The following is an 18,110-nucleotide window of genomic DNA, read 5'->3' on the forward strand; positions in this document are numbered from 1 at the left end:
ATGCCTTATTAAAATTTTACTTAACTCTTTGCTATATTTAAGTAGTTCTCTCCTCCGAACCCAACCTACTCATATTTAAGCCCAAAGGTCAAAATGCCAATGCATGCCTATTTATTAATAGCATTCAACCCTTATCTGCTCAACTCAAATGTGATTATTTATAACATGCCTACTTTAGTATCTTAGAATAAGTATGTATATGAAGAAACTATAGTGACAGTATAGACAGAGGACAAGGAAAACTACCTCAAAGCATAGAGAAAGCTTCACAGAAGGGATATTTAAGTCTTGAGGAGTAGATGACTATTACAGCGAAAGAACCAAAGGACTGTACCGAGTAATAGGAATGACCTGTAACTAACACTGAGAATAAATGCTCTTCCATGGCCAGATAACTACCATTCTGAAAAGACAAAAAAGTGGCTTTTATTCTGTATAACTGGATGGTCTGTATTCTATAATTTTTTTGTATTCTGTAACCTATCAGCAATCAACCATAGTTAAAGAAAAATGAAATTGGAGCTCGTAAAGATCAGATACAGCTGAACATGGATTTTTTTAAACATGAATTATAGTTAATGTACAACATAATGGCTCCCTGGGGCTAAAGAATGTGTACAGATCTAAAATTATTACTTTTTGTTTGATGTGTATGGATGGGGGCGGGGAAAAAGATTGGCAGGAAAATTCCCATCTCCTAGGAGGTCTAAGGAGAGAGAATTGCAACCAATCTAATCTGGGGGGAAAGAAAAGATATATCAAGAAAGGATTTCTAGTCATGGCACTCAGTTATCACATGAATACAATTTCTAACGCTATTAGTTTCAAACAATTAGGAGGAGCTGCAAGAGTCATTAAAGCTGTTATCTACAAATTTCTGGATCTCAGAAGAGCTAATTTTAAGAAGTCCAAAGATAAGCCTTTTCCTGGTTAACATCATTAGAAGAACATTAACCCAACCACATTTTCCCTTCTAAAGTACAATAATACCACATTTGCAACAAAAATTCCTGAGGTGTTCTGTATTTACAGGTTCCTTGATGCTCATTATTCAAAATTTGCTTCCTGCAAAGATAAATCTATATTTAGTTGTATGTTGAGAGAAGAAAGGAACAAGAGAACTTTCCAGTGTTACAGCCCACCTGTACTATATAACATTTTCCTTTCTCTTCCCCACCAAAGAAATCTTCAACCTACCCCTGCCCTATTCTTTATTCAGGGGATGGGGAGGGTACTACATTCAAGAGTCACAGTAGCAGCCACGCTCCTTTAAAAGCAGAGTAAATATACATGTTTTGAATAAAAACAACAATAACTATTTGCAAACACTTCAGACTGAAGACATTTCCTTAACTTCAACTAGGACATTCAGCTTTACATTCTACTCTAATACTGTACATTTTTAATTATTTCTGGCAAGAAAATCTTATTGCCCTCAAATATGGACTCTGGAATAAGTGACTCTGACCATGAGGAGGGAAAAGAGATGGTCTGATCTAGCTAAAAAATTAGTCATGGGCCAGCCTAGCTTCCAGTCAGGAAATCAGCATTATCTGAAGTGTTGTACTAAGAAATGAATGCAATTCCCTTTCCCGCTATTTAATATTACTTCTTAACTGGTAGCAACTTGATTTCCTTGATTAAAATTTTAATGTTTCTATGAAACTCCAAGTTAAGATGTAAAAGAGGAAATAAATCAAATACTGTTTGTATGATTCTATGCCATGTTTAAACCACTCTAAAAAGACTAACCGGCAGCTAGTGATACAGAGCACATGACAAAGAAGTGAATGACATTTTGCCCTCTTTCAGGTTACAAGTTAGGATTCAGATGTTAAATATAAAATGAGTTTCTCTGTATAACCTTGTTTTTTAACTATCACAAGAGAAGCTGAACAGTATAAAGAAGGCTATAGAACTATACAGAATCACAACATAGTAATTAATCTTTTTACTACTAATACTACCCTCTTCTACATACACACACACACACACACAAATACCCAAGTCTTTAATCCCGGTTCTTTTACAACAGGCATCACAGCATCCAATTATCCAAACAGTTATTGAGAAATGGCCACAGGGCCAAACTTAGTAGTCAATTTTGCCAAAATTCTGTCATTTAGACCATTACCATAAAAATTTGAGATTTTACTGTATCAAAATTTTAAAAATTCAAATACAATTGAATTTTTACATCAAATTAAATTTCCTCAAGTAATGCCGCTCAAATGAAGCAAATTTAACATTCAATTTCCTAAAGCAGACAACTTCTACATAGTCCGTATCACAAGGCTTCCTGGAGTAAACATCCAATTAAATAAAAGTTCTTAACTCCAAGTTGATTAAAAAGTGTTACTTAGAGGATAAGGATACAGATGCAAAAACAGAAAGAAATACTCTTGTGAGCTCAGTAAAGTAGGTAGGTAACTTTTCTAGGGAGAAGCATCAACGCAAACAAAGCTTGATGGTATTAAACAACGTGTGCCAACTTACAGCAGTCAGCCCACTGGGTTCTACATACCACCTGTATTTGCAAATAAAATGTTACTGGTATAGAGCCTCACCCAGTGCTCTTTTGTACAAAGCAGAACCAAGTGACAACAGAGACTCTATGGCTCGCAAAGACTAAGATATCTACTATCTGATCTTTTATAAAACAAGTTCACTGACTCAGGCTTCAGCAGTCACAAGTAATTTAGTAAGTCAATAAGGCGAAAAGATTTAGACAAAGAACACCACCATTCACGGAACAGAACTAAAAGTTGCCACAAAGGAAAGATTCAGACAAAAATGCCATTTTGGTATTTGTGGGAAAGAGCACAAAGCATTCATGAAAGAAAGCTTATTATTTAGTCACATAGGTGAAGGAAAGTCACTGAAGAAATGAAGTTATTATAGTACATGCTAGGAATGGATGAAATGACAATAGAAAAAGCCCAAAATGTTACTGCAAAAGTTAAGAAATTAGGGCAGTTGTATTAGAGATGGAAAAGAATGAAGACGTTAGAGAAGATCCATATGAACCTAAATGACAAGGGTTGTATGTTAATTCACTAAAGGGGAAGCCAAGAAAGGGCAGTTGTGGGGGAAAAAATGAATTCAGTTTTATAAACACAGCACTGGAGTGACACTGAATTGAATACATGTGGTCTGAACTCAGCATAAAAGCAGCTAAAGAAGTCTTAACTAATTCACAGAAACAGGATTAGTTACCCAGAAGAGTTTGCAAGCCTGAAAAGGGGACTGAAGGAACATCAACATTTGAGAAAAAGAGAATGATAATACCAAGAAGATCAGGAATGTTGTATCAAACATACAAAAGTAAGAAGAATAGACAGAGTTAGAGAATGTAGGGAGGGAGTATTCACAACTGCAACTCTTATCTAAATTTATCAACCACCACATCCCACAATATATGCAAATGTGTGCGTGCTTAGTCACCAAGTCATGTTGACTCTCTGCGACCCCAAAACTGCAGCCCACCAGGGTCCTTGGTCCATGGGATTTCCCAGGCAAGAATACTGCAGTGGGTTGCCATTTCCTTCTCCAGGGGATCTTCCCAGCCCAGGGATCCAACCATGCCTCCTGCACTGGCAGGCAGAAGTTACCCATTCCCCTTTCTCTTGCCCAGTGCCATTGCCCTGGTTCAAGCAGTGGTATCTTATACAGCGTTCTGAAGTTGTCTTTTATCTAGAGACCATTAATTGAGTCTCAGTTTCTATCTTCTAAGCCATGGTTATAATTCTCTTTCTTTAAAAATATAAACCTGAAATTGATCGCATTGCTCAAAACATTTCATTGGATTCCCATTTGCTAACATGGAGATTAGTTCTGTGTGTCTGATATAAAATTTATTTCTAGAATAGGTACATTAACAACTTGATAAATTAAAGATTTTTAACATGTACCATTCACCTTTCCTGAAACTGAGTGACTGGCAAACTTCAAACATATGCTGTTTTCACCTAAAATATTCTGACTCTCCTTCTACAATAAGCCAACATTCACTTCTTTGAATTCTAACTACCTGTGTCCCCTGACCCCACCTACTCAACCTTAGTGCTTTCTCTGTATTTCAAATGCATTTTTCTACAGAGCAGTCACATTAGTGATGTATTTCTTTCCCATTACACTGAGTTTTTTAATAACATGAACACTGTTTTCATCTACTTCTCACCAGTGCTTCACACAGTACTTGACACAATAAATAAAACATTGATTTGAACAGAATACTACTCATAAATCAGTCAAGGAAGTAATAATATAGAACATGTTTCAGGTAGACCCATTTGAAACTATTATTCAATCTCTTTTGACCTACAAAAAGCAATTTCATATCGATTCATATTTTAATTCTAAAATCCTTCAAAGACTGAGGTTAACTAAGAGGGTTAAAACTAAATAGAAGCTTAACTTTTTCTCTTTAAAACTGAAAGATACTATTGCCCCAGTTAATAGAACACATTTAAAAACACTAACATTTTAAGTACATAATGGCACCCTCCAAAAAGAATCAAATCATATATAAGGCAAAACAAGCTGACTCCCACAACTGTGAACCCCTAGATCAATTTATCAGTAATCATGGCTTCCACCCCTTAAGATATTTTAGATCGAATTCTATAAAATCCTGCAGGGGTGGTGACATAAATTTAAATTCTGCTTCTCTTCCTAGTTCAGATTTATTCATCCTTTTGATTGATTTCTGGCTATCCCAACACTGTGTTTTGTTATTTTAACTTCTCCTCAACCACTCATTGCACCTACCTGCCTATTCTTTTGGTTGTCAGAAATTTCTCCCTAACCTTTTTTCATTTTGACTGTACCCAGAAAGAAATATAGTACATTTTCAAGTTGATTAAGGTAGTTGTAAATCATCACCTTTTCAGTAAATGGTAAATTAACTCTTCAGTAGATCAATTTCAATCCTATATTCCCAACTTGGAGCTACACCAACAGACAGCACGACTGTCAGGACCACCTCTAAATACAATACGAACTTGGAGCACTTATTCTATTACTTTTAATGGTAAAATATAAAATTTAAGTTGCTTAGAATGAAACTGTTGCTATGACAGTAACAGACAATTTCTGCTACTATAGCATGGGTAATTACTTTCCTTTCCCTCAGGATTTAGGCTAACAAAATGTAGGAGTTAAATTTTATCTTCTATTAAATTCCTTCAAAGTTACCTTCCAGATTAGCAGCAAAGTAACTACTGTACTCATAAAGCAGAATTAATGAGAAATCAAGTACCCAGTATGGTTGTTAAAATGGAAAGTCACTGATAAAAAGGATCTTACATAATGTTAAGAATTACTTGTCATATATATTCCTATATGTCTCATATTACAGAGAGAAAAAAAGGAGTCTTCCCAAACCTAGGATGTTCAATATGGACTGAAACCCAAATTAAATCTGCAGGTACCTGTTTATAAGATTGTTAGGAAGATAGCTTTGATGGCACAATTATGGGGCAAATGCAATAAAAAACACTGAAAATGCTTATCAAGCACTGCGTTAACAAGAGAAAATTTAACATTCAGATCTATTCATGAACAAATGTCTAAACTGTATGAACAGTTCCCATCAGTTTTATGGATCAATTAACCATAACTTGACTCCTCAATATCCTGTCTCCCATATCCTATAGATGAAGGAATATTTATCAGTTCTCTCTTGCCCTTACCAAATCTAAAAGCTTTTTGAAATGTCTGTTTTATTTCTGGTTAAGTAATACAGTCACAAGACTGAAAATACAAGAGGAAAATCTTTGTTATTTCTCTGCCTGGACTATCCCAGTAATCTGACTGATCTTTTACTTCTAGTCACCAGAAAAATGCCTTCTAATCTACCCTACAAATTGGTGCCACATTAATATACCTGAACACAGACCTACAAGTCAACTGCTTAAGAGCAACTCAGTTTTTACAGCAGTTGAGTAGACAAAGGCTGATATACTTTAGAATATTATGAAACCCAGGCTTAAAAATGATAAATGATTTGCCCAAGCACATAGGAGTCAGGAATAGCAGCATTAATACCCCTGTCTTTTGTCAGTTTAAGTTACATACTACCAGTCTATCTTCAATACTCAGAGGCTCCCCCTGCCCTCCAATGGGAATTAAAAACCTCCATGATTTGACAGTAATTTACCTTTCTTCTCTTTTATATATATCCTCTCACCACATCCAAAGTGGATACCTTCCAAGATTCACATCACTCTCATTTCCCAACTTTTCTGTTCTTTATGTTTCTGTTCTCTGCATTTTCATTAAGTAAAATGTCTTCCCTCATCCATCAAAATCCAGCTTAAATGCCACTGCCTCCAGGAAAACATACCCTGCACTTACTCTTCCTACCTTTACTCCATTAGAAATTCTCTCTCCCTTCACTAAAATCTCTTATTTGTACTTTTCTTAAAACATTTAAAATCTGTGCCTTAAAACGTGTGTTATTTTCTCCTGTACTGAAGTTATTTTAAGGAAAAGATTCACCCTGAAAATGCAAGTCTTTCATAACTAAGCAAAGTACTCTGCCTATGAAGGTACAATACAAGGGAAAGGAAAACACAATTTATTGTACAACTCTTCAGTAGTATGGAAAACACACACACACACACACAAAGGATTAAGCTGAGGCAACCTCCCTATAGACTTAGAGTTCCAATCCTAGTCTGCAATTAGTGTCACTCAGTAAGTTAAAATCTTTTTTAAAAATTCAGGGTTCAACTCACATCTACTGGATCAAACCACTTATTCCAATAACCTGCCACTTGTGGAGGTAATAGGGAAATTTTTTCAATTTCTTGCAATAGCCTATAATTGCCTCAGGAATATTTTATACTAGATAACTTTCACTTTGACTTATCCCAACCATCAAAAATTAAAATTTATCTCCCCTACAGCTCTATGTGCTGGATAAAATTTACCATATCAAAGTATTTAATGAATACTCCAAAATGTCAGCATTTTGAATGCCTGACATCATTTAGTGCAATATTAGCCAGGCAAGGTAAATTAACTAGTTTAACACTATAACCAAACACAACTCAAATCAATGTTACTTCTGAAGACACGGCTTCAAATAAGTTTAGACCATTTCAAAGTCAATGACATCACCTCAGAAAGTTAGAAATCTAAAAATTTTAAGCCTCTGACAACAAATCAGCATTTCTGAGTAACTACTTTGAAGGTGGCAATGGTTATATGTCTTGGGTATGTTCATTAAAAGCCATCACTCTATAACATACTCAAAAGTATCAATGAATAACATGTTGACTCCTAACTTCATCCAGTGCTTCCCTGGTGGCTCAATGATCAAGAGGCTTCCCAGTTGGCGGTAGTGGTAAAGAACCTGCCTGCCAATGCAGGAGATGTTAAGAGACACGGGTTCGATCCCTGGGGCGGCAAGATCCCCTAGAGAAGGGAATGGCAACCCACTCCAGTGTTCTTGCCTAGAGAATACCATGGACAGAGGAGCCTGGTGGGCTACAGTCCATGGGGTCACAAAGAGTCAGCCATGATTAAAGTGACTGAGGACACACAATGGAAGATCCCCTGGAGTAGGAAATGGCAACCCACTCCAGTATTCGTGCCTAGGAAATTCCATGCACACAGGAGCCTGTTGAGCTATAGCCCATGGGGTTGCAAAAGAGTCAGACACCACTTAGTGACTAAACAAAGATGAACTTCAATCAACTTTACTTACAGATTACTTTTGAACACTTGAAAAGACCATACTAAAGGACTCTCTTAAAGGTCAAGGGCTCTTGCAAAGGATATTCCAGTAAGTCCCACTGATTACCTCTTTTTAGAGTTTCAGAAAACTTGCCTTAATTTAAAAAGATCTTCATATCTTTCAAAGGTTGTGACACAAAACAAAATTCAAATAAAAGAAAAATTAGTGACGTGATGGATCAATCTACATTTGCCAGAAATTCAAAGAATCTGCCACTTTGTGACCTCACTGAACCGAATATTGTTTGTTTTAGGTAGGAAAAAACAATACCAATTTCTTCTCAATAATGTCCAACTATAAAACTCAAACTGATGCACTTTACTAAAGCAAATCTTTCAGTAACGTCACCAAAACTAAATATAACTGCATCCACGTATGATTATCTAGTTTATCTAAGTATCAGTGATTTCATATCTGTTTAGCCCATCTGTAGGACAAATACATACACGTAACACCTAAGAATAAACAAGAATTAATACTCTGATTTAAAAAGGTCTGCATTTTTTTCATAATAAAAATCAGACATCACCAACCAAGCACCTAATGGAACAACTTGCCCCAGAATTCTTCCAGGTTGTGGGAGAACCTCTCAGGTTCACACAACCACCACAGCTGTAAAACAGTTTGGCAAAGATTTTGAAAATATAGTGGTCTCTGGAGGGCAGATGGCACAGAAAATATTACAAATACCCTGGCAGAATTTAACTTATAATTAACCAATGTCTTAAGAAACTAAGTATTTCTTTTTCCCCTAAGCTTTCCTAAAAATATCCAGCTCTTAGTTAACTTTTATTTACTTCCAAAGAGCAGTGCTGGAGAAAAGTGAAGACAGATAATTTTATCTGCCAGGATTTCTACTCCTAAAGTCCCATAGGCAATTCTATTTATTCCCATTTTTTAAAGGAAGAAAAATTTAAATGGGTATCTGTTTACTAAATGTTTTACAATCTGCAGATAGAAAGGTATGGAGACTAGATAATTTGCTTAGAAGTCACATAAATAGCTTTGTTATTCATCTACAAAGCAGTGATTCTTCTAAGGAAAATATGAATTGCCTCATCACCACCATCAGGTATGCTACCTCTTCCTTACAATTGCAAATCATTGCCTAAATGAGCTACTGTTCAAAATGGGGCTGTGCAGTATATATTGGGTGTACACATGCATGCAGGGGGTAAGGATTTCTTTCAGGGGAGGTGTGGAAGACAGAGAAGGAAAACTGAAAACCACTCTTCTCCAAAGCAAAGAGGTGCTTGTAACATCATTTGTAAACATCATTCACAGAACAAAAACCACTGTTGGGAGTATGGGATATGGCATATATATGGAATAATAAAACAAGGTCCTACTGTATAGCACAGGGAACTATACTTAATATCCTGTGATATACCATACAAGAAAATATGAAAAAGATATGTAAAACTGAGTCACTTTGCTGTAGAGCAATAATACACTAATTCAACTACACTTCAATTCAAAAATAATTTTTTAAAAACTGCTACATGAATACTGCAAAAACAAACAAGAAAACATTGTTTTAAGGATTTAAATTACTTACACCATAAAACAAATTTTCCTTTAAGGCACAAATAAACCATATTCTAAAGAAGTTATTAACATGGAGCTTGAAAGATATCTGGTTCATTTTTAACATGGGCTTTGGGGCTATGAAAAACAGACTCCCAAAAACCTGGTCGCTATAATGCTAACTGTCCCTGTAATGGTAGTTTATTTCTAGTTACCTTTAGCACCCATTACTCCTTCTTATAAGAAAACAAATTAGCTGACACTCTTAACTTTTTAGACTTCTCCAAAACACTGTTCCTATTCATTTTAGGCAAATTAGAACTATTAATTGAGCTCACTAATAAGCACATGATATAAAAAGCAAAGGAGACACAGCTATTCAAAGAAAAAAATTAAATAGAACTCTTATGAGTGTTTAAGAGAAAATAAAACATCATCCCTTTAGCACCCCCACCCCTTTATTCCCTGAACAAAAGGCAAGAGCTCGATTATAACTTGTTTATATAAAAAGAAATGTTTTTAAGTTGCAAAAGTGAATATTCCTTCTAAACTTCAGCCATACTATTTCCAAGACCCTGAATTGTTTGATACCAGCTGCTTATCCATAATGTTATTCTCAACTAAGCTCTGCAATCCTTAAAGAATCTCATAGTAGCTTCCAAAATTCACCCTTAGTATAACAGCCAATAAATATGTATTAATAAATGACCAGTAAGAAATTTCATATAGGAAACAAACAAGTTACCTTTAGTGTGATATACAATAGCAGCCCTCAGGTCAAAAGAACCCCAGCTATCATTCCTTTCTAGGCCTCTCTGGTATCTCTGTTCTTTGGCGGAGCCTAACAAAGTGTTCGTAGGAGACGCCAGAGGATTTTGATTTTCTACCTCATAGTCCTTTGAGAGAAACACTAAAGCACCTTGACTACTGGTGTCTGCTTTTTGCAGGTCACCTATATGACTGGGTTCCAAGGATAAGGCTCCACTCTCATTAGTAGTCCCAGATTTTAGAATGCTACCCAGAACTTGAGGACTAGTCCGTTTTTCCAGCTCATATGCCTTGGGAAACACAGGATGCTCAGTTCCTGAGGGGATTATTTCAGCACCCTGTGAAACCAAAGTGGCAGGATATTCCCCTTGAAATGTCACCTCCATCACTTTATGATCTGATGACTTCCCAGTAACAGTTTCAGGGCCAGCACTGGGTTCATTGATAAATGATAAACCCCACTGATTCTGGAAGATATCCCCCAGGTTTTGCTGATCTGTCTGAGAGGGTAGATCCACTTGAGCTGTGCTCAACAGCACAGTTTGCATATTTGAAGGGTAGATAAAAAGGCTGGACTTAATTTGTTCAACAGCTGCTGAAGTCAGACTCATGTCCTGGAGAACTGAATCAGTCCCAGAAGAGATGGGTGTTAGAGTATTAGCAGCAGTAGTTAGCAGTGGCTGACCCCCTGGAGAATACACACTTGCATCAGTCCCTGCTAAAACTGGCCCATTAGAAAAGCTGGCCGAAGTAACAGATTTCAGCGCTGACATAGGGACCTGGGATAATCGACTTGAAGCTTGGGTCTGAGTTTCCCCAGTAGATGATGAGGAAGATGAAGATGAAGATGGTGACACAGAAGAGTTCTGTACAGTTTTGTTGAGGTTTTCCTTAACTTTGCTTGCATAACTTATTTTAGGAACGATTTTAGCACTGCTATTGTCCACTGGAAAAACTGGGGGTGGCTTAAACAGGGTCCACGAGTCCTCTTTGGAGGCAACAGCAGAAGTATGCTTTCCTTTGGGCCGATCATCAAACTTTTTGCTGCTCACACCAGGCTTAATATCAGAGCTTTTCCGTAGCATATCACCCACAGCAGGTTTTCCTCGACTTGTTCCTCCAGGCCCAGTTTCATATTTCCAAATAGGCTTTGAACCATCTACTCGATTTCCCTTTTGTTCACTGTAGTCAGGCTTGAAAGTTTCAAGTCCCTGTTTTAAGGTTGGGACATTGGTCTCTTGTTGCATTATTTTGTCCTGCACTAAATTAAGGTTTTCACAACCCTTGGCACTATTGCGCCTAGCTTTCCTTTTTTTAGGAGTGGTATATCCGCTCTCAGATCCACTACCATCATTATCTGCTCCTTTGCCCATATAACCATTAGTAATATAGCCAGAATTATTTGTTACAACACCATTTGGAATTGCTACAGTATCAGTCTTGTCTATAGATTGGTTCTCTCCAGATTTATTTTCATAAGACTTCCCATTCTTTTTGTCCATACTGTTTTTCTGAATAAAATTCCTGGTTTTAATTCCTGCTTTCCCAAAGGTGCTGGACTTTACAGTCTGCTTCAGATTAGTGTCTACAACTTGTTGGTTGCCATTGAGGACCCTGGAAATAGGGTTGGTAGCTTCCTCAGAACCCAGGCTCTTTAAAGATATTTCTCTTTCTCCAGCATTACCATTTAGTTCACCGTAGCCTAGGGGGAAAAAAGTTAAAAAAAAAAAAATTAGAATATGTAAACTACAGTAGTACCTAACATTTAAGGACTATTTAATATTCACAATGTGTTAGACTCTATGCTGAGCTTCAGCTTTATCTTACTATTTAATAACTCTATGAGAAAACACTTGTTAGCCCCATTTACAGATTAGCAAGTTTACTAAGAAACAGAACTGACCTAGGATCAAACCAGAGTCCAAGGTCAGAAAGAACATAACTTCTTAAGCATAATATTTTTTCTCTAACAGCATCAACCTTCTCATCATTCTCACAAGGCTGTTATAAAATTTCCATTACCATTAAGAACAGAGCTACCCTTCGGGCAAAATCAAGTTAAATGGATACAGTAAATCTAAGTATTACAGGAAAACTAAAGACTGCACTTCTATGAAATCATAAATGGATGGTGGTCACCATGCTGCTGCTGCTGCTAAGTCGCTTAAGTCCTGTCCGACTCTGTGTGACCCCACAGACGGCAGCCCACCAGGCTCCCCCGTCCCTGGGATTCTCCAGGCCAACACTGGAGTCGGTTACCATTTCCTTCTCCAATGCATGAAAGTGAAAAGTGAAAGTGAAGTCGCTCAGTCATGTCTGACTCTTCGCGACCCCATGAACTGCAGCCTACCAGGCTCCTCCGTCCATGGGATTTTCCAGTCAAGAGTATTGGAGTGGAGGTGCCATTGGCTTCTCTGGGTGGTCACCATAAGAAGTTCCTAATTGCCTTCTGTCAAACAAAAAATCTAACACTTGTGAACTTTTTCGAAAATGATGTTAAACTTGACACATCCCATACATTCTATCATACTATTATTGTATGAAACCAGAATGCCTATGTGCCAACTCTTACTACATTTTTCATTTCATTATACCATACTGCCTAACCAAATAATTAAGAAAATACTAACAAATAAAAGGTATCTAATTTTAAAAAGTGTTAAGGTATTCAAGTTTAATTTAAGAACTTCAATCACCATAATCAGTTTATTATTACAGATAATTCAATTGGGTCAACAACTTTTCTCATTTCCTTACTAGTAAAATAGTGACACTAGTTAAGTACCTTACTATGAAACATTCCCTACAGCACCGTGAGGTCAAGTCATTAGAAACAAATACAAGATAAAAGCTAAGGATAAGACTCACAGACACACACACTCATTCATTTAAATCAGCTTTACAGGGGGATGGGGGGAATCCAATAGTATTTGGTATTAGTATTCCAATAGAAATACTAAATAATTTGTCATTTTCATTCATTCTCTTGGGCCTGTAGCCCCTAAAAGGCTAAAACGCACATGAGCTTGTATATTTTTGTTTTCAAATTTTGTTTTAATATCCAATATGGTAACAGCAATAAACATAGCCCATACGACTAGCTCTTCATATATTTTCAGAGGATAAAGAATATTAAGATTTTTTTTAAAAAAAGCTTGAGAACCATTGTTTTAAAAAAAATTGATGTGAAACAGAACACACTGAGAAGATTCACAACAGGGTTTACTATAATTTTAAGTCACTTACTCTGCATCAGTGAAATGAGCAAATTATATGAACCTTCAGAAATTAACTCAGGAAAACATACTTAAGGCATAACCGTTCTTGAGCAAGAGTGGCACAGAACCTGTTCCATGAGACAATATATTTGTAAAAAGTTCTTAACTTCCTCTAGAGTTATATTTTACTTTTCGTCTGGCTGAAAAAGCCATGATTCTGTGTGACCCCATAGCCCCATAGACCAGGCTCCGCCGTCCCTGGGATTCTCCAGGCAAGAACACTGGGGTGGGTTGCCATTTCCTTCTCCAATGTATGAAAGTAAAAGTGAAAGTGAAGTCAGTCAGTCGTGTCTGACTCTTGTGACCCTATGGACTGCAGCCTACCAGGCTCCTCAGCTCATGGGAAGCCATGATAACCAATCAAATCAAACTTGTGGTGAAAAAATTCTAACTATGAGACTGGAGAGAGAGCTGCTTAGGATGTTTTCTAAAAGGTTTGTTTTTCCCCAGAAAATCAGAAATTTCAACAAACTCTCAACACTTTAACAGATATAAGTTTACTGGTGTACCACTCTAGACTAACCAGAACTACATACACCATTAACGTACTAACAGGCTAAAACAAAGGCTTGTACTCTTGGGCCAATTAGTCATAGCTTTTCACATCTCCAAGATAAGCAGTCTTAAACACAAAAGTAAATAAATTAATAATCCAAAGTGCAAATCAAGTTGGACCAAAGCCAAGACTTTAAAATTAACTAGAATAATTTTTACTATTTAGTTGCTGATATCAGAAATCACCAAGAAGCCACTATACTTTTACCTCTAAGTTTTAATAAAAAAAAAAATTTTCTCATTTAACTATATTAAAAATTTCCCACCAAAACAAAAAAAATTCCCATGGTAACCTTGTTGGTATGCAAAATGTCTGACTTTTTTTTAAATTTAGGTATTAAAAAATGTAAACATAGAATTACTGAGAAAAATGAAAGGCCTCCTAGCGCTTTTATTATTTAGGGTTGCCATACCAAAGCATCTAACCCTACTTCAAAAGGACTCAGCAAAACTCGAGTCCTGAAAAATCCAGATTAGTATCTGAAATTACCGAATAGATTTGCATTTCTCCCTCTCTTGCGCCCTCTTCTGGATAAAGAAAAACTGTTCCTCTTTATAGATTTGTGAGTAATGGCTCATCAAAGCCCCCCTCAACACACTACAGACACATTTCAAAAATCCTCACAAGCTTTCTTAATAAATTAGACCTATGCATGTTGAAGCAACAGTAATGTGGCCAGGACACACAAGAAAAGTTGCTCCCCCCACACTGTTCACATTCTCTCAACTGCTAAACCCAGTTTCCCCTATTTATCCCCTTTCAGGATAAGACAAACTAATTTGAAAGATGTCACCTTGAACGGCTCAGGGGATGCTTCCGTAAGTGGAGAGAAGTCCTGCGGGGAGTATACTAATACCTGACAGACAAAGCTGAATTTTCCAATCTGAACTGTAATACTGCCTTATAGTTCAAGTAAGCATAATAAAAATTTTTTTCCACCTGAAGCTGAAAAAGATTTAACCTTTAAAAAAAATATAGGATGTAGTTTCTAACAGCTCTTAAACTGTTCCAAACCCTTAGGTTAAACACTCAACAAATTTAATGTTCATTTCTACTGCACATCATCAGTCCCTATCACCCTCCAAAATGGAAAATCTGATCCCTCAATTTCAGTCTTCAAGTACTATTAAGTCTGTAATAGAATAGAAATAGTTTTTCTCCAGCTCTCAGTAAGTGCTTATATCAAATCTGACACCCTGGGTTTAATATTTTCTTACAATTTCAACTTATAAAGAGAACAACTATTGTTAAAAATCTGCATGGTTATAAACTTTTAAAGTTCATTTCTTCTTAAATGTTTTCTAAAATGACTTTTGCCTTCAATTTAATATTTGTTAAAGAGAAGAGTTTGGGGATTCCTATCGGTTTTAAAATGGGAAAACATCTTTCCTTATTAACATGAAATAAGTCTCATCCCAGGCAAGATGGTAGTGCACAAACCTCGTGGATGAGCCACCTCGGTTCACCCCTAAGGGCAAGAAAAAGGGGTCAAAAAAACCTCGCCCTCTCTTCCATTCACTCACTCACTCTTCTAATCTCATTCCTCAAAACCACTGCCCAAGCCCAGAAGGTAAATGTTGGGGGGGGGGGGGTTGTTGGAAGAAGATAAAACAAGCATTTTTTGTAAAAATGAGCTGCTAGAAGAAAACGACCCAAGTGAAAGCCTGAGAGGCGGAGTCGTGAGCGAACCTGGCAGGAGACGAGGTTCCTGTGGCAGAGAAACTCGTGACCGGGGAGCCTGGTTCCCGCTGGGTACCCCACCCGGCCTTCAGGCACCGCCTCTACCCAAAATGTATCCCCCCCCCGGCCCCCCTGCCCAGAGGAGCGCCCGCGGCCGCCGCCCGCGGCCTCCTCCTCCCTCGCGTCAGCTTTGAGGCCGGCTCCCCGCCCCGACCGCCCGCGCCTCCCGCCGCACCCGGGAGCGGGAAACGCGGCCGCCGGCGCGCGGGGCCCGGCGCAGGCCGCTCCCCTCGTGGCCGCTTCCCTCCCCCACCCCAACCGCCCCCGCCCCTCACCCCAGGGACCCGCCCGGGGCCGCGCGGCCGCCGCCGGGTTACACAACCCGGCCGGCGACGGGGGGGAGGGGCGGCCGCGGGCCGGGGGCGCGGCGCCCCCGCAGTGTCGGGGGCGCGGTGACGCGGGGGGATCCCGAGGCACCCGGCTCAGCCGCGCCGGGCGCCCCTCGACACCCTTCCCCCTCCGCTCTTCAGCGGGCCGGAGTCGGTGACAGGAATCGGCTTCCAACATGGCGGACAGGAAGCGGCCCCGCGAGGAGGAGAGAACATTCCAGCCGCGCCGGCTCTGGGGGGAGCGGGCCCGGGGCGCCGGCCTCGGAGTGAGCCGCAGGGACAAACTGAGAGGTCCGGTGCCCGAAACGAGCGTCTAGGGGTGGAAATGACCCGAGAGATGAGGGGTCCCAACCGCCCCCCCAGACGGGGAACCCCAAGGCCACAGGTGGGCTTGGGGCGGCGGGTGAGGGAGGACACTTCCTCAACTCTGCCCCGCTACCCGCTCCCCGCCGCCTGCACAAGGGTCTCGCGACGCCACCCGAGTCGGAATTCGCTAGGCCTTCCTGAGTTACACCCCGAAGCATTTCGGGGGGCTGGGTTCGCCCCCAACTCAGGGCCCCCAAATTAGGGTCCCTCGTGGGCCGCAGGAAGGTAAACGAGAGAGGAATATAAAGGCTAGACTTCCAGGGCCGACCCTCCGGGTTTCCCTCCAGCCCGGGCGGGGGCCGGGAAGGTCACACTGGCCTGGTTGGGCCTCTCCCATGCTGAGGAGAAGAGGGCGCTGCAAACCTTGAGGCCCAGCCCGAGCTTTCGGAGAATGAGAGGGGGCTTCCCCACACCCGCAGGACACCGGCACACAAGCGCACACACCCCGACCCCTTCCGCGCTTTTCCGATCCAGCCCCACCCCCATCTCCCGCACCCCCCACCCCATCCCCCTTCCCCCACTCGTCCTCCCTCCCGGACCTGTTTTCTTCTTCGGCGTTTCCTGGTGCTGCTGGAGGGCGTGTTTCTGCTCATGTTTCAGCGGCTTTGGCTGGGCCTTGGGGCTGCCCTCGGCTCCATGCTGCAGGTATTGGTGAGGCTGCTGGTGATGGTGGTGGTGATGGTGGTTGTGGCTGTGGTTGTAGAAATAATAATGGTGATGGTGGTGCGGCTGCTGCTGCTGCTGCTGCTGCTGGGGGTGATGGTGCGGATGGTGGTGGCTGTGATGGTGCTGAGACTGTGGCTGGCCGGGCTTCTCCTCCATTGAAAGCGGCTGGGACTCTCTGGCTGAGGCTGCGGGCTGCTGCACCGTCAGGATCTGAGACTGCTTCTCAGGGCTCACTCAGTATATCTGAGCGCGTCTCGCCAGCGCACTGGTTAACAGAGCGATTCTGCGAGATTGGCAGCTGCATCCCAGCAATCAGGAGCCACGCTGCGCCTCTGGCCCCGCCCCTAGCCCAAATCCTCTTTCCTTCCCCCTTCGCCACAGCCTCCTGGCCAACGCCACTTACCCTATGCAACCTCACAGGGCCGGGCCTTCAACGTCAGCACTATGGCTCTCTCTTGTGTCGCTTTCTCTCCTTCACCGCGCAGTCTGCGAACAGCACTTTCTACACTCCTCGCCAGCAAGCTAGCTCATGTCGAGGGTAGCAGATTCCACTGGCGATTCCGCTGGCTCTGGGAGGCATCTGTTGGTTTTGCAGCTCCTAGAATCTATTGGCTTTCTTTTTTTTTTTTTTTTTCCTAAATCCTTTTCCGGGTAACCAGAGGGGAAGCTCAATTCCCTTAACCCTGAGACCACTAAAGGGGCAAATCAAAAAGAAGAAATAAATACATTTTTAAGAATACAAGAGCTTCACAATCCAGTAGATCATTTTGTATTCTGGATTCATTTTGCTTTGTATTCATATGCTAATCTCTTCCTTTCCACGAAGGGATTATAGGATTCCACAATGGGGTATCTGTGTAATTTTCTAAAAGGGCACAAAGGGTTTAAATCATTGTTTCTTTGTAGTTGGAGGCAAGGGAGAGCGGGAGGAATGAAAATCTAGAAATCTACACAGAAGCAGTTGTTTGGTTGTTGTTTTTTTTTTAACTCTGCAGGTGAGGTCAACGGTGAATTCAAGAAAGGTTTTAGAATGCGAAGTTTCAAGAGAGAGGAAAAGAGTACTTTAGAAGTTAAGTTTTAAAAAATGTTTTGCATATATGGAAAATATTGGAATGTAAAGAAATACTCTATTGCGT

The 18,110-nt window shown here is 40.1% G+C and overlaps 1 protein-coding gene across 2 annotated transcripts in view; it reads right to left on the minus strand.

Annotated features, from left to right (window-relative positions):
* NUFIP2 (nuclear FMR1 interacting protein 2) overlaps positions 1 to 17,225 on the minus strand; it is a 28,022-nt gene extending 10,797 nt beyond the window's left edge. For both annotated transcript variants that reach the window (XR_003506914.1, XM_027518984.1), the window contains exons 1-2: positions 16,848 to 17,225; positions 10,017 to 11,741 (exon numbers count right to left, since the gene is read on the minus strand). Coding sequence is in view for 1 of the 2 variants with exons in the window: in XM_027518984.1 (XP_027374785.1) it covers positions 10,017 to 11,741; positions 16,848 to 17,130 (2,008 nt within the window). In the remaining variant the exon portion in view is untranslated. The remainder of the gene's footprint in view (positions 1 to 10,016; positions 11,742 to 16,847) is intronic.
* Positions 17,226 to 18,110: the final 885 nt, after the last annotated feature.

Source organism: Bos indicus x Bos taurus, chromosome 19 (assembly GCF_003369695.1).
Source record: "Bos indicus x Bos taurus breed Angus x Brahman F1 hybrid chromosome 19, Bos_hybrid_MaternalHap_v2.0, whole genome shotgun sequence".
Lineage (NCBI taxonomy): Eukaryota > Metazoa > Chordata > Mammalia > Artiodactyla > Bovidae > Bos > Bos indicus x Bos taurus.